This window comes from Pteronotus mesoamericanus, unplaced genomic scaffold (assembly GCF_021234165.1).
Source record: "Pteronotus mesoamericanus isolate MK-2021 breed Mesoamerican mustached bat unplaced genomic scaffold, CSHL_Meso_final scaffold_118, whole genome shotgun sequence".
NCBI classification, from domain to species: domain Eukaryota; kingdom Metazoa; phylum Chordata; class Mammalia; order Chiroptera; family Mormoopidae; genus Pteronotus; species Pteronotus mesoamericanus.
In genome coordinates this window covers 1,796,534-1,818,088 of record NW_026555301.1, presented here as the reverse complement: position 1 = coordinate 1,818,088, position 21,555 = coordinate 1,796,534, and the positions used below count along the sequence as shown (strand labels likewise).

At 45.4% G+C, this 21,555-nt stretch overlaps 1 protein-coding gene across 11 annotated transcripts in view; it reads right to left on the bottom strand.

The window, feature by feature from the left end:
- Window positions 1-660: 660 nt before the first annotated feature.
- The window catches only part of ENTPD6 (ectonucleoside triphosphate diphosphohydrolase 6), a 32,572-nt gene continuing 11,677 nt past the window's right edge, over window positions 661-21,555 (bottom strand). For 4 of the 11 annotated variants that reach the window (XM_054587448.1, XM_054587451.1, XM_054587450.1 and 1 more), the window contains 13 exons: window positions 19,326-19,642; window positions 17,281-17,357; window positions 15,195-15,338; window positions 14,030-14,105; window positions 13,301-13,336; window positions 12,378-12,466; window positions 11,602-11,681; window positions 10,866-10,930; window positions 8,667-8,768; window positions 6,608-6,748; window positions 4,626-4,682; window positions 3,361-3,473; window positions 1,802-3,225 (listed from right to left, as the gene is read on the bottom strand). In XM_054587448.1, coding sequence (XP_054443423.1) covers window positions 3,127-3,225; window positions 3,361-3,473; window positions 4,626-4,682; window positions 6,608-6,748; window positions 8,667-8,768; window positions 10,866-10,930; window positions 11,602-11,681; window positions 12,378-12,466; window positions 13,301-13,336; window positions 14,030-14,105; window positions 15,195-15,338; window positions 17,281-17,357; window positions 19,326-19,617 — 1,371 coding nt within the window. In that variant the 5' untranslated portion in view covers window positions 19,618-19,642 and the 3' untranslated portion in view covers window positions 1,802-3,126. Of the gene's footprint in view, window positions 793-1,801; window positions 3,226-3,360; window positions 3,474-4,625; window positions 4,683-6,607; window positions 6,749-8,666; window positions 8,769-10,865; window positions 10,931-11,601; window positions 11,682-12,377; window positions 12,467-13,300; window positions 13,337-14,029; window positions 14,106-15,194; window positions 15,339-17,280; window positions 17,358-19,325; window positions 19,643-20,427; window positions 20,493-21,555 lie in introns of those variants that run through there. The other 7 variants (XM_054587445.1, XM_054587446.1, XR_008530335.1 and 4 more) reach the window with 6 other exon arrangements.

Below are 21,555 nucleotides of genomic sequence, written 5' to 3'. Positions count from 1 at the left end.
GGCCACATGGTTTATTTGTTAAATTTGTTTGAATTATATACTTGAACTGTGCATTGTTCCTTAGGAAAGTACCTCAATAAAAATATTCTTTAAAAAGTCACTAGGTCAGCCCTGACTGGTATGCCTCAGTGGATTGAATGCCAACCTGCGAACTGAAAGGTCGCTGGTTCAATTCCTGGGTTGGGGCATGTGCCTGAGGCATGGGGCAGGTCTCCAGTTGGGGGAATGCGATATAAGCATCCATGTTTCTTTCCCTCTCTTTCTGCTTCCGTACCTCTCTCTCTAAAAATAAGTAAATAAATAAATCTATCTTAAAAAAAAAAGTGACAAAGTCAGAAGCAAGAAAGCCAGAGAAATCTAAAGTAGTAGACATAGCCTCCATAAAACAGGCAGCCTTTGCTAATCTGTTTTCAGGAAGCAACATCAAGGCCCTTGCATCCATCCATGAAGGAGGTTCAGGGTGGCTTCTTGAACAAAGCCTATTTGCTTTGTGTAACCCTTAACTTCACTGCTTGGCTTAGGTGGAGTCCTGACCAAGCACACTTATTGATAAAATATGTGAAAATTCAGGGGGTTGGGGGCAAGGTCAGTGTCCCCACTCCCAGGACTTTTGGTTTTCCTTTTTTTTTAGACAGCTCATTATTTGATAGGTAGTTGAGGGCCCCTCCCCATGCACCCAGTACCTGCAGGACCCAGGGGTTAACCTGGAAGGCACAGAGCTGACTCCTCCCTCAGGGAGGGAAACTTCTCTCAGCCCGCAGGTCTCTGGGGAGACCACAAGACTGAAAAAGTCTATGGGTTGAAAACGAAGAAAAGATTACATTATTTCAGACTGGAACAAAATAAGATGGCAACCTACTGTTTCAGGCTACTGCCTCCCTGGAATTCCAGTCTTCAGTTTTAAAATTGTCTTATTGAGATGTAACTTACACACCATAAGTTTACCAACTGAAAGTGTATGATTCAATGATTTTTCATATATTTACATAGTTGTATAACCATCACCATAATCTAAGTTTAGAACTGTCTCATTTCCCCCTTAAAAACACTGCATCCCATCTAATTAGCACTTACTCCCAATTCTCTCACCCAGCACCTGGGAACCACCAATCCACTTTCTGTCTCTACATTTGCCTGTTCTGAGTACCTCATATAAATGTAATCATGCAATATGATGTTTTGTATCCAGCTTCTTTCATTTAGTTTAATGTTTTCAAGGTTCATCTATGTTGTAGCATGTGTGAGTATTTCATTCCTTTTTATTCCAAAATAATATTCCAATGTATGAAGTCATTTTTAAAAAATCCTTTGAGATCTCTTCATCTCCAGAAAGATGAAAAACCTGGTTTATATTCCCATTTCTCCTTGTTGCTTTAGTACAAGTCTTTGCAGGCTTCTGAGCTTTGGCCTACTGATTTTCAAAACCATTTGATCCTAAGCTATCCACTGGGTGGGTCTGGAGGAACCATGCAGCCATATCTGTTGAGCACCTCATGCCTCTGAAGTTATGGTCTGTGCTACAGAAATGCAGCCTTAAGACTCTTCTGACCTTCAGGGAGGCTTTTCAAGATAGGAGGTTTTAAGGGGAACGTCTGCTCCTAAACCATGTGACTCTTGAGATAGACACTAAGACTTAGAGGGCTGTACTTAAACTCTTACATGAAAAACTTTATCCAACAATCAATTAACACAGAGAAGTGAGGATCAGAGACTTTCAAAATGATAAAGGCCTGGAGCTAGTTTTTATTTCTCTTGACTATGTAACTATTTTTCCAAGTATTATAAAGTTCATTATTACCGTGATGATTCTTTAGTGGAGAGAACTGCTTTTGATAAACAGCTGTGTTTAAAGGTCTGATGTGAGGAGGAAAAATTTGTCTGGAGACACACTAACTTTGGAGGCAATGTGGCACATAGTTTGGGGTTTGAAAGCCTCCAGATGTAGAGCTGAGTGGGGCCCTTTATCACCTCACTTACTGATCGTTACCTTTTAGGTCCTTCTGCCGGTGTTAGGAGTGACTGTTGCTGATATTCACCGAGAGGAATCACAGAGGAGCAGTAACTCTTGGTAATTGCTAAACCTTTATTATGAGTGGAACACAAGAGATTCGGTTATCTCGTGTACACTACATTCACCAGAGAACAACTGTGAACCTGGGATCACACTTGCACTGCAGACACTAGAAGGCTGAGTCAGTGTCCTGTGGAGCTTGAGAAGGAAGAGCCACAAGAGAACAGTTTCAAGAGGGCAGTTCTGGAGACTGCAGAGCTGAATGACTCACGGGGGCTTGTGTCTCCTCACACTGTTTGGCTGTACATGGTTCATGACAGCAACATTCACTGGGGCTCGGAACACAGTGGCCACATAAGCGCTCAGCACTCCACAACAGACACATGACTCACACAGCATAGCCACAAATATTTTTACTGCAGTTCACGCTCATATTCAGCCTTCCTTGAAGAGCTGGGGCACATGAGGGCCATGAAGAGGTACTTCCCCTAGCCCCTCCATCTATTCATAATGTCAACTCTATCGGTTAACCATAAGCCATCCAAGGACTAAGGAAAGAGGCCTCTGTATGACTTCACATGTCCACACCCAAGGAGGAACAAACATGTTTAAGTCCAGAGTTCACAGTGTCCTGCCCAACCCACAGTCTCTGTCTCAGAGGGCATGATGGTTCCAACTTGGCTTGAGAGCTACCAAGACAACCTGCACAACCTCCCCACTAATTCTGGGGGAGAAAGTGGAGGTCTGCCTTGGGGAAGTGGGGGTAGATAGGGGCAGGTACATAAAACAAGACTCCAGTCACAGGGATAAATATCACAGCTGCTAAACCCTACAGATTGGGCAGTGGTTATAGTGCAACTACATCATCCTGGTCTTGGCAGGTACCCTTTCTCTGTCTGATTCACTGCCCACCTGGAGCTGAGGCAGTTCGAAGGAAGTGTTCGGCCTGGACTAAGTTCCAGTCCTCTGTCCCTCCAGGGGCAGGTCTGCAAGGCTGTAGAGAGGAGGAGTCTCAGCCTGAGCTGTGGCCTCCTCCCAACACGTCAAAGGATTCCAAAGGGTCTGTTCTTGCAGAGACAGAGCCACTGCTGTGAGGACCCTGGGCAGCTCAGCCACTACGAGGTCCTACTCTTCTGTCCACTCAGAGAATCAATATAATGCAAAATGGCTCCCAGAGCCCAGCTGGTCTCAACATTGTTGATTTTCTGAGTCAGCTGGAAAAGACAAAAGGGAAGGGAAGAGGGGACCATGCACAGCGGTTAAAGGCAGCCTGGTCAGGGAGGCAGGAGGCAGTGTTCTAACCCCTCAGGCAATGAAGAGCACAGGCGCACCCAAAGACAAGTCCTTACCTTTAGCACTTTGTTTCCCGGGAAGCCAAACTCTTGAAGCAACAAGCTGATGTAGGTGAGATCCATGCATGTGAAGGGGTTGCTCTGTGGTTGTGTCTCTGCTGTCCGGCACACTGGGGGTGAGACAGCCAGTTCCCAGTGGTTCACTCCCAAAGGGTGGGGGATAGGTGCATGCAGACCTGACTCCACCCATTCCAGGCAGCCACTCTGCACCAGGCTCTGTGCTAGCCCCAGGTCCTCACTGCTGATTTACACAAGCCTGCAGCTCAGAACAGGACAGTGACCCACCAAGAGCATATCTAGAGGGAGGGCCTGGAGGCCAGCCCAGTTTCCACAGGGCTGGATCGCCCGTCTGTGTGTCATGGGTGGAAGGCCTCATCTCTGCACCGACCCTAGATGTCTCTCCTAGGTACAGACCTTGGCTTTCTGCGGAATGAAAACACCATCAAAGGTGATTCAGAACGGTCCACTCTTATTCTCAGGGGGATGGATAAACCCACCGACAGTCTTTCCAGAATTCTGCTAAGTACTTTTTCCTGTTGAAGAGTTATGGACACCCAGTGTCCATAAGACAAACCCAAGAGTAACAAGAAAGCTTAGAAGACATTTTTGGGGGTGAGGAAGGACTTCTTTTGGAGAAACATACAAAAGTTAACTCTTTCAACCTGCAATGGGAATGGCAACCAAAGACCAAAAAATCTATGACAAGCCTTCACTTCATATCCTGTTTGGCTGGGGTGAGTGTAAGATCATGAGAAAAAGGAACAACTCAGGGCCGCAGGGCCAGCCACCTATGATCTCTCGAGGGAAAAGTTCTTCATCCCCCATATGCCAGGTTCTGCTGTGCAGGGGTCCCTGGCTCCTTCAGGTTCCGATGCCAATTTTGAATTTACTGGGATACTTTCAGGGGAAATCACTCTTAGGGTTAATCTGAGTCACTGTGAAAAGACATCAGGAAAAGTGAAATCAAGGGAGTCCATTCCTTATAACCCAAGGAGTTTTTACAGTTCGGGACAGAGATGGCCCCCTTCCCTGCCACCTATTGCCACACAGGATCTGAACCCATGGTCTGGAACCAGCATGGTGACTCCAAGTATACTCTCAACTCCATACCCTCACACCTCTCAATGCTCATCTGGTTGACAAAATCAACAAGTAAATCCAGGGATTCTGGTGCCACTGCCTATGTCACAAGCACCACAGCATGTCTGTCATGGCTGGGACAGTGTCCCTGCCTCACTCAGGTAAGTGCAGTAGCCACTCACCGTACTTGGCTGCAATCTCAAAGTCTCCGACGACTAGGCTGCCTCCTTTCTCCGCATCTGTGAGACAAGACCAAGTGTGCAGTCTGTACCACCACTACAGGAGTCTCATGCCTGAGGCTCTGAGGCTGGCACCTGGGGAGACTGGAGCGGCATAGGGCTTGTTTAAGGGCTGGCTGCAAGCCTGGCTGTAAGCAGGGCAGTGGCCCCACACACACTGACCATGGTTTCTGAGGTGCCTGGCATGGCTTGGGGTAGGCAGGCGTTCCATAAAGGACCACATGGAGATGGCTGGCACATCAGGAATCTTATAGGGGCTGCCACAGGAAGCTCATCAGGATCCCTGGACCCCAAATTTTAACTTTAATCTTAAGTGAAGAAAAGTAAGTGGAACGGTTTCCCAAGGCTACGGCCCCGAGCTCAGCAATGATATTCTGGTATCAGTTTCCTGAGTGTGAAAAAGAAAATTCTGCTTTAAAAAAAAAAAATAAAGGAAAAAAAAAAGCTCTTTTTTAGGTCTTAGAACACATGGGCAGAGCCTTGATGGGGCTCTCCAGGAGGGTGCAGCCCCAGGCCTCTGTGCCATTCCCTGGGCCGAAGGCACCAAGAGCTGTGTCCCCAACTTTCAGGGAGAGCAACTGGTTTCTTCGATGTCCCCCCAAATCTTCATGTTCAATAGATGGTTCTCAGATGTCCCCCACTTTTATGTCTGGTATGAGGCAGCTGCCCAATGTGTTGGAAAAAAAAAATCTCCTGACTTCCTGACTTTGGGTGTTTGCTAAAGGGGAATCCCATTTCTGAATGCAGATCCAAGCAATTCTTTCAGAGACACTTGTGACCGCAAGAGGGAGTTAGAAGAGCATTCCTGAACACCCAGTATCTCCTATGATCACCTGGAAAGATGTCAGAACCCTAGAAAATGGACAGCCTGCAGTCAGGGTGAGGGGGTCTCAGACTGACAAGGGGATGCTAGGGTGGGGTGCCCAGCAGGCTGCCAGGGTGGACCCTAGGCATTGCAATGTCCACAGATGGCAGCATAGTTAGGAAGTGAGCATTAATGTGTTCTTGCTCCAGTTAGGTAGAGACTGAAAGGTCCCCTAAGGTATTAAAACCATGAGGATGGCTGCGGGGGGCAGCCCAAGGATCTTGTTCTGTACCAGAGAGGGACCTGTGTCTGAAAGAGGGATGAAAGAGAGGACAGCCCCCTCCAAGCACTCAACCCTGGCCCCATTAGCTGCCTTCTACAGTGGGCCCTGACAAAGGGAGGCTTAGTGAGAGTTGAGACTTGGCTGGAGATCTCAGGTCCCTGGGAGATAGAACCTGACATCACCGTTTCTTCTGGACAGCTTTTTACTTACATTAATGCTCTTATCTTTACCATAGGCAATGCATTCTGAATATCTCAATTGTTTCATTAACAAAATTACTGGTCACGACCCAATGAAGTGACTTCAAACCCTCAAGAGTTTCCACCGTCAGTCTGAACACCTCCAGCCTTCACAAATTCCAAATGTCACCTCCTGTCCTGACTGCACTCTGGCTTGTGAAGTAGTCAGAGAGACCCTAAAAGTTCCTTAGGGTGACCAGTGGAGTCAGCTGACCCTTCCTCATCCCAACCCAACCCGGCTGGGGACAGATGGCTGCTTGGCTACATCACAAATGGCTCCATCAGCCAGAGACTCATGAACCAAGGCAGGAGGGCGAAGACCTCAGTTACACAAGTCAGTCTTGCCTCTGAGAAGATGACTGAATCAACAGCAAGTGACTGCTCTTGCACGAACAGCGTACTTTACTAAGTGGCTCAAAGACTGATTTATTTATTAAAAAGGGGGCTTATTACCTACCTCCTATTCAATGCCAAGATGCCTACCCTACTGAGTCAGTCCACTTCTTCCATCCTGAGCTGACTGACGGAAGAGCTGCTCCCTGACAGAAGCCCTTGCCTGGGAGTTGACACCCAAGTTCCTGGCCCAGCCCACACTTACCTATGAGGCCAACATTTACTGCGAGGTCATAATAGTAGGAAAAAGCATAAAACTCCACATCCTTCACTTCCTCTGTGCTGTGCACTTTGTTCTGGAGGACCTCCGATACTCTATGGGCACACAGCTGGTGCAGGTTCTCTGCTGGGTGAAGGAAAAGCAGGGCCAGCAGTCAGTGGGTGTCAAGCACCCAAGCCAACGACCCAGAGGTCCTTTTCCAAGGACCTGAGACCCTGACCTGTAGGGTGCAATGGGTCCAGAAGCATGCACAGACCCCACCCCAAGTCAGGTGCTCACTAGCACCACACACATCAACAGTACCTCTCAGGAGCCATGGCATCGATCAAGGGAGGGAAACTGAGAACCGAAAAGGTGGCTGGAGAGCATAGCATGGTCCCTAACTCTGTAGGATACCAGCTTCTAGCTGGGTCCATGCAGCTGTCCTCATGTAGTCCAATGGGCTCAAGTTTGTATTATTTACCGTCTACATTCACCCTCTGCCAGCCCTGTGCTGAACTCTGAACATGCAATTGAACATTATTACTCCAACTTATCAGCCACCTGGAAGGTGAGGCCTGTATTCTCTTTATGTCACAGATGAGGAAACTGAGGCAAAATAGGCAGCTTGGCAAGCTTACAGGGCTGGCCATTAATGTCTTGCATGGAAGAACACAGGACTCAGAGTTAAGGGACTGGATGTCCTATAGCCCATGCCTGGATCAGTTTCCCATGTTCCTTCTCCAAAGCCTGGTCTACCATCTAAGGGTGGCTCTATCTAATTCTCTCTGTGGCCCAGGGAACCACCTCTTGCTCTTCAGACTTCATTTCCCTCCACTCTCCTTTGTCTGACCAGTAACATTAGCTCCTCTTTGTTCCTTGAACACAGCAGCTGCCTCAGGGCCTTTACTCCCACAGCTTTAGATCTGTGTGGCTCATTCTGAATCTCTTCATATCAGATCTCAAATATTCTCTGGTTGTCCTATCTAATACTGCAATCTCTCCCTCAGCATCCCATCTCCTCCTATTTTATTTTTCTTCAAAGTACTTTCTCATGTGTTTTATCATCTGACTACTCCCACTCCACCTGGACACAGATCTAGTCTGCAACGTGCACTGCTGCTGTGAGCCCAGTGGCTGTAGCAGGGCCTGACAAACAGCATATGCACAAGTGGTTGTCAGTGATCTGCACATGGTCAGTGGATAATAAAAAACGCATTTGGTCTTTGTTCCTGGTTTCTGATACAAAGCTCTTAAATCCCTTGTAAGATCCTAAGTGATGGGGGTGAGAGGGACATCTTCTGCTATTCATAATAAGCTCCTTTCAAGCAGACCTTAGCTTATACTGAGGTGACTCCTGGTAGGTTCCTAGATAGATACGGGATGACAGATGGTTGTTAGAGGAAGCTATCACGTGATATGAGGGTTGGAACTTCCCAACCCCAACATCCAGGGAAGAGGGATGAGGAACTAAGGATTGAATTAATAACAAATGGGTGATGATTTAATCAATTACTTGGAGAGCTGGTTGGTGTAGAAAATCCACACATTTGGTGTCAGAAGATTAGAAACAACTATCACAAAAGGCTGACAAATCTTATGCTCATGTGCCTGGCCTGAGAAAAATATTTCAATATTTCTTTTGGATGACACTAACAGTACAGAAAGCAAGAAAGAACATGTGGGGTGAGAAAGGCCAGGAATAAGAAGCCATTCATCCCTTTGTTTAGAAATGAGATTGCTGATTGCTGAGACTTGGGATGTTCAGGTCCTTTCTTGCTGAGGGCTTGGTGGGAAATCTGGCCCTTTGGAAGAAAGGTAGTTAGCAACAGAAAAGAAAGCCCTGTGCAGAGACCTCATGGAAGTTGGCAGATCCCAGTGGGCTGGCAAAGGTTTCCCAGAGTCCTGATGAGGTTCAAAGAGTGCTTCCATTTCATGGGCAGATACAAGCTTGTCTGTAAGGGAGGTTTGATGACAGTCTCCATGCATCTAAGAGCTCCTTGGAAAAAGCAGGCTGCCATTTTTAACACTTATAAACCACCGATGAAGGATAAATCCACAGTACCTGCCTCCAGCCCTGAAATTCTGTATGTTATTTCAGCATGTTCCCACTCTCCTTTGAAACTGGGAGACAAACAAGGGCTGACCAACTCCTTTCCATCCTCAACTGAAATAAAAAGATAATAAAAGCATATTGTCACTGTAAGGCCAGGGCATTGCATGGAGCTGAGAGACATGGTTCTCTTGAGGGGAGGCCTATAGGACAGAGAATTTTAGGCTAGCACTAAAGGCACATAGAGTTAAAGGTGAGACTTGACTTGTGGAAGTGTTTCAGGTCAGCTGTGGAAGGAAAAGCCTTTATCGTAGAGGCTGCAGCAGAGCCTCATCTGCCCTGAAAACATGGCCACTCCCAGCTCTATTCACTGAGGGGCTTTGGGGTTCCAGGCCACAGGCTGAGTGCTGTTCAGTGAGTTGTGACAAGGACCCTAATAGGAGCCATTGTTACCCAATTTTATAGATGGCTGAGGCAGGGCCATGAGGACGCCACGTAGTGCTACCATGCCACAAATTTGTGCCGCTCCACAAAAACCTGGGGCCCCATATGAAGCAAATGCAATGTAGTGATTGGCCTCCAAGGCTGGCCCCACAATGCCACCTCTTGAGGATGTTCATGCTGATCCCCCACCAGGAAGCAGGTGCCTTTCCCTGCCCTGGGCCTGCTTTCACCAACAGAAGGTATAAGACACGATGGTCGTTCCTCTGAGCTGCCGGGGAGAATTGCAGGCCACGTGGAGGAGTACTGGGGTGCAAACATGCAGCCCATCTACCCTAAATGCCACCACATGGGGCCCCAGAGAGTCTAGTAGAGGTGTCACTCAGCTGAAGCCTATGAAATCATGAGATAAAACAATAAAGCGACTGCTGTTTGGAGCCACTCAATTTGGTGGGTAATGCATCTGTTGTGCAACAACAGATAACACAACAGGGAGACTCATCCTCTGGGGTATACCCCCCTTGGTGGGTGTCACAGCCCCACTTGTCCCAATCAGGCACTTGCGTGGCCTGTTAAGACCAGTGGCCTTTCAGCTGCTCTGCTTGGAGGGTAGGGTACAGGAGCTGAGGGGACTCTGATGCCAGCCATGGATGGGCAAACTGGTGCTTGCCTTCTTCTCATTGGCTAAATAGGTGTTTTCTGGACCCAGAATGAAGGTTACAGGTGTTTCTGAGATGTGGACATATTTTTGGTTTACTATGTAGTATCATTATGAGGTTAAACACCAAAATTTGAAAGAAGTGAATGGAAATAAGATGTACATAGAAAAACAAAAATTTCAATTGAACATTCCTACCATGTCAGAACAACCAGGCCCTTGGAGAGGTGGTTAGAAGTGCTGAGCTGATATGGGAGTGAGACAGACGGGGCACAAAGTGGCAGGGCCAAGGGAAGGGTGTGTGACTGGAGAACACAAGCAGGCTCACATGCACAATTCTGGACCAGACGCCTTTGGGGCTCCAGCCGATCTCATCAGGATAGAGAAGAATATTCCAGCCTCAGAGCCATGTCCACCATTCCTGAATCAGGACACAGTGATCCCTAAGACCTTCTCAGCCAATGACGGACTTCTCCTCAGCTAGGCCCATCAAGAGGAGACAGAAAAGCTGGGAGTAAACGTGACTTTAGTAACCTCACCAGACACAGGCTTTGTCTCTAGTCCAACACCAGATCTGGAGGAAGAGTCAAGCCTGTGTTTTCTGATAAAGCAAGAGAAGACAAAGGGACGTTCTCACAAGGCTAGATTCATTGTGAATATGAGAACAAGTCCCCCAGCCCCATGGCAACAGCTTGAATCACATTTCCTGTGCCCCCTCTCATACTGCCTTGAAAAATAAGGTTCTCTCTTCAAATCCTTAAAAATAAGCAGACTCCAAATGCAGGTGACAACAGTTATTTGGGACTGTAAAATCCCCCAGCTCAGTATTTCAGAAATGACTTTACCAATTTCTTGTAAAAAATAACTTGGAATATACACAGGTAAAACACATTAGCTTGTGTCCCTATCTCAGTGCCACTGACAAGATCTGGGGTACATTCTTCCATACATGTCCCTCCTAGGCTCCCTGAGTCCTGCTGGCAGGGAAGGCAGGCCAGGGATCAGCAAGTTGCTGTGTCGGTGGAGGTGCAGGAAGGAGAAGGGGCACCTCTCCCAAAGGACTCCTTATGCCTGCTGAGCAAGGAAAACTCTCAGCACTGTGTTCTACTCACCAGGCTTCCCCTCTGCACCGCCCAGAATCGCCAGCCGTGCTGACATCAATCCAAGCCCCAGGTAGCTGTGGAAAGAAAATCCCGGGTGATGGGCTAGCCTGCCACAGGAAGTGCTGGCTACCTTCCTCAACTCTAATTCCAATACATTCACCTGGCCTGTATCCAAAACAAGTGGGAAAGGGAGGAAACTTGTGGAAAGGCAGCAGGCTTTTCTACTTCTTCTAGAAGCCTCCCTTTGTGGAGTTCAGGGCATTCAGCTAATTGGTTTACCAAATGAAATCCTATTACTTGACAGGAGTTTGCCTAGGAGCTGTGGACACTGGTGAACACAACAGACATATAAAGACATCCTGATCTTTATGGTGCACATGTGCTTTACAGAAAGAAATCTACTGGAAGTGCCAGAAAATTCCTGCACAATCCATAGGCTCTTTCCCACTTCTTCAAAAACCTCCTCCAAATTAAGATTAAGAATAAAAGTAAAAGTGTTATTTTGCTGTAGGGAAACTGAAAAATGAAGGAAGAAGGTAGGAAAAGGAAGGAGCAGCAGGGAGGAGGAGGAAGACGGTCTAGGTAGGTCCACAGCAGGAGGTATCTGGAACCTAGCTGGTCTGTGACTTGAATACTGTAGTTCACTCCACAAGGCAGGAGTGAGAGGCAAGGGGGAGACTGAGCAGTACTAGCTAAACTATGTGCCTACATGGCAACCTTTCCACCCTTACTCCCGAAGACAAACCTGTAGGAATACAGCTTGTAGGTCCTATTAAAAATCTGCAGTGATGTCAGGTAGCCAGGTGGAGAGGTCTGAAGGGTGTCCTGGGGAAGAACATGAGGGTTATTACCTTTCCTGCTGAACTTTCTAGAAAACTGTTCCCCATTCCCTCAATTCACTTGAAAGAACAGGGATATTCAGAGTTGTTTCACTTAAAATAGCTTTTCAGAAAAAAGACTCAAAACATGAATAACAATGTGGAGATTGCTGGGGGTTGGGGACTAAATACTAATGAAAAAAAATACAAAAAAGAAAAAGAAAAGAAGAGTGCAAATAAAATGGCTTTTCATTAAGTCAAATTAAGCTTTCCATTGGAGCAAGAATGTAAAATAAAATGTCTATAAAGTGAAAAACTAGGCTTCAGTGAAAATATGAGTAACATATTCTGACAAATATGGCCCAGCCAAGACAATAATGAGTAAATTTCATAAATGCTTTTCTGTTTAAAACTAAAAATAATAATTAAAAAATGGTGGGTGAGGAAGGTATTGTCAGGGAGGGAAGGAGAGGGCCTATTTTGCATTCTGGCCTAAAGGGTTCCAGGTAATATCTATTTTATCACCCCACTAAAGACCAAATTCCTATTTTTTTCCAGGCAGAATTAAAATCAAACTAAGGAGCATTAACTGAATGGATATGACCCTCAGGAGAGGTATCAATGGCATGGGCTCAGAACTACCAAACCTACAGGCCTCCCCATAGGACAGGCTTGGAGGGTGGGTCCCTTGAGGGCTGGTTACCTCGACTCTTGGAAGGAAGGTGATCTGAGTAGACCCTCCGCCCAAATCCAGCATGCCCACACTGCTGCTTCCTGGGGATTTCAAACTGCCTGGAGCACAGGGAGTAAAAACCAGCCCAGCACTGTCACATTTGTAAACAGATTAGTACAGTAGAAAAAGGAGAGATTAGAAGCCAGGCCCTTCAGCAGAAACAAAAACAACAGAGAAGTATCTGTTTGAAACTCTCCCTGTAAAGATGCACCAGAGTCATGAACAATAGCTCCCCTAGTTGTGGCTTTTATTTGAATGAGAGGACAACACTAACCTGTGGCTGGGCGTGTCATATCTACTGCTCACAAGACACTGACATCTCTGATATTCCTACACGCTCCAAGATAGCTCTGAGGCTCAGGCTCCCGATGTCACTTAACATGGTTCTCCATTCCCAAGGGGTCAAGAAACTTTTTTATACATGTGTCAGCCACACTGGTATTTTCTGTCATTACATTAAAGGGTCAAAAATCCTCATGTACTGAGTTAATCTAAGAAAAGTTAACTCCTGTTCCTTGTTCTACCCACAGCAGAGGAATTCAATTATAAGGTGCTTAGCATTTACATCACATTTAATATTCGAATTTTAGTCCTGACTTCTCTCAGAAATGAGGACAGGGCCCCTGCTGGACTCTGCTGCAGGCGGAGGGTGGAGCTATGCTGGTAGAAACCTTCCCAGGACTGCAGAGAAGCACCTTTTCCCTAGCCCTTATCTCTTTGACGTCAATGCTCACCCTCACAAACCAGGTGGACATCCCCAACCATTCCAACAATGCATTTGGGCCAGAACACCGTGAAACCCTGAGGGGGTATTTTAAAGAGTGGAAATGTGGTCCCTGCTCTCAAGAATGGAGTCTGAACTGCGGTTAGCCCTCACAATGCAGTTAACATACCTGTTAGAAAGTTGATGGTGATCCAGGCTGAAATGCCTACGAGAGAGTCACAAAACAGCATTTGAATCACTTGAGGTGCTGTGAACAAAATACAGGATGCAGAGCACTACTTTTAGGTTTCAGAACCACAAACTCCTCACTACTCTCAGCCTTCAGATCAGATATAGAAAAAAGATTTATTCATAAGGTCATCCTGTGGCTTCTGGCAGGTAGTTTTTAGAAGATACCATACTAAAAAACTAGAATACCTTGCCAAATGTCACATCTCTCACTCCTATTCTTTTATCAATTTCCTCTTTTGGAAGAGGCTGGAAGACAACCAAACATTCCCCTCCTCCTCCCCCATAGAAACAAACTCTTAAGGCCATCTTTAAAACCAGGGCTGGTGAAGAACCTTATTAAGTGTCTCTTACGATTAAAAAGGCAACATTCTCAACATGGTAGAAAACTGGGCATTCTCTTTAAATGTTCTTAAAACTGAAAGATTGTTTATTTTCAGAAACTTTATCTGTGCTAGTTTTGGAGCCAGTAATCATGAGAATCTAAATAACACTAGTTCCAAGAAGACCCTCTGAGAGAGTTAAACTGTGAACTGAATAGAACAGTCACTCAGTCCTTGTTCACCCATGCATCTAACCAGAAGGGAGCTCAGAGTGCTCCCAGCAGCCCTGGGCATAGCCCATCTCACTGGGATAGCCTCCTTGCACAGCACGCCTCTGGCAACTGTACCTTCATCTGTTCCGTTCATGATGGAAACACAGTCATCCCCTACAAGGAAAGGTGATGCCTTAAACACATCTTGCACCTAAATGTAAAGAGAGACATGTCTTTATCCTTTAGAATCTAAACTCAGAGTTTCCAATCATGCTATGCTTTCAGCAGGTGGTTATGAAACACCAGAGGCATCAGCTGATGCTGCAAAGTAACAAAACTCAGGTTTTGTTTTAAGCTTCTTTAATACTCTGCAAGTGCTTTCCTTATTCATCTTCTCCCTGGGCTAGCTGAGGCAGATGCTGCCCTAGAGAGTCCTGTGCTACGGAAATCTGGACTGGAAGAGCACACTGACCCTTCTGGGCCCCAAAATGCTGCGCTGCTTTAGGATGGGAGATGAAGCAGGAGGTCCTGGCAGGCAGAGCTCAGACCTGGGACCCCTGCGTGGCCTAGTGGGTCCCACGAGACAACCTGGCAGTGGGGAGGCAAAGGCAGTGAGCAACTCTACGTGTGTGTATTTCTTTCTCCATTTTTTTTTTAGCAAGTATTGATACACATGAACTTCAGTACAACTGCACTTGTGTCCCACAATCCTACTTGAGTGTGTAATTTTTGCAAGGGACTTTGACAGGTATGCAACAATCCATTATTTAGCAGCTAGTTTAGAAAAGAATAGAGGATTTAGGAGGACCATTTTGCTTAGAACAGCTTCCCTGACTTGCCTAATGAAAAGCAGCCCTCCAAGAACTTGTTAAAGGTGGGTGGTGCAGAGCCTGGGGACACACCCTGGCCACATGAGAGCCAGGAAGAGGCTAAAGGGCCTCCTCAGTAGTTGGATCTGAGTATCAGACTGGGTTTCCATGAGAACAAGCAGGCTTGAGCTGAAACGTCAGGAATTGAGTCCCCATAGCGTCTGACACACAGATGTCCTTGAATGACATGAAGCCCTTCGAAAGCACAACAAATTTTTCAAGTAAGATTGTTCTTATTATACAGATTTATTTTGGAAGGCACAAATAGCTTTAAACATCATGAGAAAGAAAATATCATTCACTCACTATTAACAATTCAATGTTTCCCTCTTCAGGAAGCTTCTGCCTGCCTGATTGCTTGGACACTGGCTGAATATGTAATGTTTTCAGTTATTACAAGCCACCCCCAAACAGAAAATGGATAAAATCACCTTTTGTAGTAAATTCTGAGCCTTTTCTCCTGGTAACAGACGTAAACCAGCTGTGGCCTTGAGGACTAAGCGGGTAGTCTTCCAGAAGTCAAAAGGAATCTCTTGTTTAGCAACATCCAGTAATTCTTGAATACCTGTAGTGCTCTGTGGACGTGGTAAAATAGGGTCTGTCAAAGCTCAGCATACAGTCACAGATGCTCCCCTCACCCTTTTGGTTTTATTAACTTACAACTATATTTTTTTTCCTAATTTTCCAAATCAGCATAAAATAGCAACTCAAGTGGTGCTGGCAGGAGTGTGGGGCATAAGGACCAGGTTGGCACAGAATTACGTCCTTGGTGGAACATCACAAGGTAAGGCACATGAGACGGGCTCCTATTCTACACACCTGGCCAACAAAACCCTCACCTGGTGACATCAGATGAGTTGTGACTCCCCCGAACATCATGAGTGAATTCTGGGTCCGTCATAGTGCTCAAACCCCGTGAATAACATTAAGAAATCATTTTCACCTGAGGGAATGCTTAATCCAAATACAGGAAAAATCCCTGTGTCTGCAGGGATGGGTGGGGGAAAGACTCTGGTAAAATATTGCTAGGCATGCAATAGATACAACGCCATCTGGGCAATTTGGCAATTTCTGTGCAAGAGGAAAACATATAGCCCTTTTACTAAGAAATTCCATTCTTAAGAATTCATTGAAGAGATGTCTTTGCACATGAGTAATGAAGTGAATGTAATGTGATAAACTGCAGCCTTTCTTGTACTATTAAGAGCAAAAGATTAGCCATTATTTAAATGTCTTTCAGGAGGGGACTGGTTTTATAAAATTAATGTGCATGCGTAAGTGCAAACCATCCAGCCAGAAAAATCAAAGAAGCTCTCTACATACTGATAGTAAATAATCTCCAAGTGATATCGTTTAGTGACAAAAGCAAAGTGCACAACAATGTGATGTCATTTCATTGTGTGTAAAAGAAAAAGGAGAGGATAAGAATACAGATATATTTGCTCCTATCCATGTTAACTTGCTCTGGAAAAATATGTAAAAAACTAAGGACACCGAGAAATTTATCTCACTTGAATGTGTGTTGCCCAGTGAAACAAGTAAGATTTTTAAAACTCAGAGCTTATTATAAAGGTATCTCATTTAATCAGGTTTAACCTGTGGTCACTCCAGAATCCCTAATTTTGATTATGTTTTTTAACCAAACTACAGCAGAGCAAGGCTATGACTTCACTCTCTGAGATCAGGACGCATCTGTTGAAAAGAACGACGTATTAACTTTTGATTTAAGACATGCTTGAACCAAAAAAGGAAGTTACAGTTGTTAGTGACTGGTTTCATGAGAGCCTTATTGGAAATGTAAGTGTCTTGTATTACTGTAGCTGCAAGCTTTAAGGACTTTAGAAGTAAATGCTTGATATGAGATGCATCTGGAGCTACAGCTGTATGAAGTCATGACTACACTGTAGTTTCAGGGATGAAAAACAAGTTGTGTGTTGTAGCCCTGTTGGTGAATAATTTCTGTGACAACTGGGAGGCCCTGTAGTATGGTGTATTTGGTGGAGGCCATAAAGTATATATGCTACATGGTGAACTTGATGGAGACTGTAATGTCTATATGCTACAAACTACCAAGAATCATTATTTGACAGTTTAATTAAATCTTTTACACTTATTTCGCTTTGTGGATTTTGCATAATACATTTTTAACTTTAATTTTTTGTTTTGGTCAACGTTTTTCATCTTTGAAGATGAATCAGAAGAACTGAAACAATAAAAAAAAATTAAGCTTTCAAATAATTTTTTTTGTAAGTTTGTAGCATTAGTGATTTTGAAATGCATCAAGACTTCTGGTAACATGTGTGGTTTTGGGAAGTACCTGGGATGGCCAGAGTGTGTGTGTGGGAGAGTGGGAAGTGAGGGCTGTACCAGTTTCCTCCATTTTCTGACCATGCTAAACATATGAAATGTCCCAGGTGAAGATGGTCGACTGTCCTCAAGAGGAAAAACGCTGACTTTAACAAATCACACAGTTTGAAGACAAGTGCAATGAAAAAAGACGTAAGAGAAAACTTCTACCTTTTCAATGTCATCAGCATAAGCAGAAAGACCTGGCTGCAGTGCTTTGAAGGTTTCATGGGTCAATGTGGGAGTACCTAAGACATATTTTAAAAAAGGTACAACTATGAATCTATACATAAATATATAAATCTCTGCAACTAGGAGCAGCCACACTTTTTTTATCTTCACCCAAGGATATGTTTATTGATTTTAGAAAGAGAGAAAGGGAGAGAGAGAAAAACACTGATGTGAGAGAGAAACGTCAATCGTTTGCCTCTTGTATGGACCATGACTAGGGATCAAACTCACAGCCTAGGTGCTGCCCTGACCAGGAATCAAACGTGCAACTTTTTGGTGTATGGGATGACACTCCAACCAACTGAGCCACTCAGCTAGGGCAGAACTTTACTTAAAAACCCCCCCAAAACCCCCAAAACTTTATGCAAGTATAATTTGCATATAAAACACTCCAGTTAAATTTTTTTAAAGGCTTTTTGAAAAAAAGATTTTAGTTACCTATTTTTAGAGAGGGGAAGGGAGGGAGAAAGAGGGAGAGAAACATCAATGTGTGGTTGCCTCTCACACGCCCCGTAGTGGGGATCTGGCCCGCAACCCAGGCATGTGCCCTGACTGGGAATCAAACCAGTGACTCTTTGGTTCACAGGCCAGCACTCAGTCCACTGAGGCACACCAGCCAGGGTTTAAAGTTAAATTTAAAAGTTAATTTTTGCTAATTAATTAAACAGAGGCACAGGGAAGATGATTTGAAACTGCAAATATGAAATTGATTCTGGGATGGATGCTTTATAGAGTTCTAAACAATATTTGTTTTACTTTTTAAAAAAAATTGAGTGTTTTAAATTATTAGGAGATTGGACTCAAGTGCATACAGCAGGGCGAGTGTTCAGAGCACACAATAGCCAAGGGATGCTGGTATGAATTCAGACACAAAGACCTATGAGGAAAAACCAGAAATAAAACTTTTTGTAAGGACTTCTCTCCAAAGATAAAACAACAGAATATGGCTATTAAAGGATTACATGCAGGCATGTGTTGTCTTAAACTTAGCTTTGAAACCATTTTTGGAGGTAGATAGGTCCAGCACACAAATATTTAATTTGCAGTAAGTTTAAAAACAAAGCAGATGAAAAGTAAAATATGCCACAACGGCTTTGGAGCTATTCAAGGTGTCTGGCATCACCAGTTCAGTTAAATGCACAGAGTGGCATGGACTCAAAAGGCACTGAATGAAGGTCAGCAAAGAACCAGAGCAGAGAGGAGGGGACCCCAGTTTGACCAGTGAGCCTGCTGAGTAGTCAACAAAAATGCTGGCTGGAAGCTGGAGAAATGACTCTCAGAGAAGACAGGCACAAAGAGATGCTGGGAAAGGAGATCAAAGGGAGGAAGAACAAGGTGGAGAGCTGGACAGTGATGTGGGTCTCCTTATAGAAGCCAGCAAGTGAAGATGCCCAAAATCACACCCTCCCTCCTGCCTGAAGCCCCTACCCTAGGAAGGAAACAGGACTCTGGTCCCAGCTCCACTCTCACTGCTGAGACCCCTCTTATTTATCATCCTCTTGCTGCCCGGCTCCACTAGCAGCTGTTTTGGCCTGGGTCCTGGGTCTTTTCAATTATCTGACTTTCCTCGACTCCTGGCTCCACTGTCCTGAATCTCGGGTTACTTCCTGCCTTAAATTCTCCAACACAACCTCTGGTCTACGTCATGGTCCCAGCTACCTGACCTGCCTGTGCATGCTGGGAAGAGGCAAGCCCCCAAATCTTCTGGGATCTCAGCTGCCCTTAGCTGGGAACCCCAAACAGTAGCACAAGAACATTCTGGGATTCCTGGAGATTTAGATTCCTGAACACTAGCCCATATTTTTGAGTCAGCATCACTGGAACACTGCATTTTTGACAAGTTTCCGGGTAAGTCTAAGGCAAGGAATCTAGCCCACACCCTGAGAAACAACCATCTTTAAGGGGAGGTGATTCCAAGAGCTCTCCTAGGAGAGAAGGAGAAAAACACAGTGCACCACCAAGGCTTTCTGTCCCAGGCAGGATACCTCCAGGCTGCCAGGTGAATTGAAAGATATGCATGCGGGTGCCAGTGCTTCCTGCATCAAACATGATGCCATAGAAGATCTTTTGACCATGTGTAGTCATCCCCAGGGGATTTCGGGTCTGCTGGCTCCTGTGGTCCCCTGCAGATGCCTCAGTGATGCTGAAGAAGGCCTGAGTGGTGGAGACCCAGTGCCACTTGATATAGGCAATATAGATGAACAGGCACACGAACAGTCCCAGGGGGTATGCCGCCTTCATCATCTTCAGGTTCCCATTATTTGGTATTTTTCTCATTTCTCTGCTGAGGACTGTGCCACAGCTGTTGACAGAAAGGGAGAGACAGGATAAACATGTTAGGCTATGAAGTTCTTGGGTGACTCAGAAATCCCTGTGCTCAAGGACAAAAACATTGAACCAAAAAGTGGTCTGCATATTCTCCTGTGAATCAGAAGCTTCACTTGATCCTCAAAATGATTCTAGAAGGTGTGATCCCTATATTATAGAAGAAAAGCTGAGGTTTTTAAGACTAGATAAGTTGTTCAAGATTGTAGGTCCTGCCGGTGCTGAGCTGGGGCACAGATCCACAGCCTAAGCATGTTCCCCTCTAAGTGTTGCCCCAGAGAGCTTCTGGATTCGTTCTGTTTTAAAAAGTTATGTGTAAGTGATGGCCTAAAACCTTACAAGGTAACAGGAACATTCTATTCTTTCCATCCAATCCATTCTTTCAATTCTCACTTTTTCTCCCATATAGTAATTTACTTTTCAAAAAGAGTTAAAATCCTGTCTTTTGGGAAATGCGTGGCCTAGACAAATCAGAGAAACACTGCTTGTTTCCCTGGAAATTTGACAACAGGTACCTCTTTTCATTCATGTAGCATATTCCTGGCAAGGAGGAAATAATGCCTGTGTGCTCTCAAAGGCTATAAAAGCTCTTCCTGAGTAGCAAAATAAATTAATTCAGCACCATTAATTTTGGTTCAATGCACCCCCAAATGGAAGCATGTGTTCAAGTTTTATTAGAAGCTCCTAGGGCAAAGAACCATGTAGGAAAGTCAAGCTTCAAAGGACAGGAAGTAAGGTGCCTCATTCTCAAGGTTCCCTTACCCTCGGGGAATGTCCACCATCTGTTCATAATTCTCTGCCAGTTACAGTAAGTAGAGTAGAAATTCCTAGAGGAAAGGGATAGGGAAGTACCAGGTTGAAAGCAGGGAATGACTCTGCCTGCAGCAGCAAGTGACCACGGGCAAGTTACCTCCTTGCATTTTGCTGTTCTCATCTGTAACGTGCAGCTGCTCACCGGAAAGCCACGTCATACTGCTGTTTCAAGGATACAAAGAGATGTGAGATGTGCTCGGAACAGGACACAGATACTGAATGCTGGCTTTACAGGAATTCAGCAGGAGATAATGTCCCTTGGAACCAGGGACAGGAATGGGCAGGAGTGCTGAAGGAGAGTGTGACTGCGCTGCCTGGGGATAGGAAAATGGGGGCCAGGACTATCAGTGCAGGAGGCAAGACAGTAGTGGCCTTCATGCCAACCTTGAAGCTGTCTGGGTGGAGAAGAAATAGAACAAAAGTGGTCCTTGGTAGACAGTACAAAGTCCAGGCCTACTATGGCCCCTCTTTTTGGGGGATCTAGCCCTCCATCCATACCTGGATGTTCTCAGGGCACCACTTAAACCTATTAAGGTTACCTCTGTGGCCCTGCCTAGGGGAAAGGCATCTCTAGTGGTGCATGACCCAAACTTGGGCTAAGGGCAGGACAAATAACCCTCCAGGAAAGGCTCTCTTGACAGATGCCAAAGAGCAAACTTTCCTCTCCAAAACTCTCTCCCTCCAGCCCTTGCTCCTGCCTGATCTGGGGCTTCTCTAGGGTTTCACTGCATGTTGGAGCTTCCCACCGCTCTCAGAATCATGTCGTACCTCCTGCCCAGGCCTGGCCCCTATCGGCTTCTGCAGTTTCACATCTCTTCCGCTTTTGCTCATGTTCATGGTGCTCTAAGAACCTAGTGACTTCCTTTGTCCCTAGAACTCAGGTCCTGCCTGCCTCAGACCCTATGCACACATCGTTAAGCATTCCTAGAATGCCTGTCTGCCAACCTAGCCAACCTTGTCCTCATCCTTAAACCTCTGCTGAAATGTTATTGTCCCTAACTTCTCTGATTCCCCCAACAGCTTCCACCTCTGTTATGCTCTCTCTGAGCTGCCTATCCCCTTCTGCCTTAGCTCCAT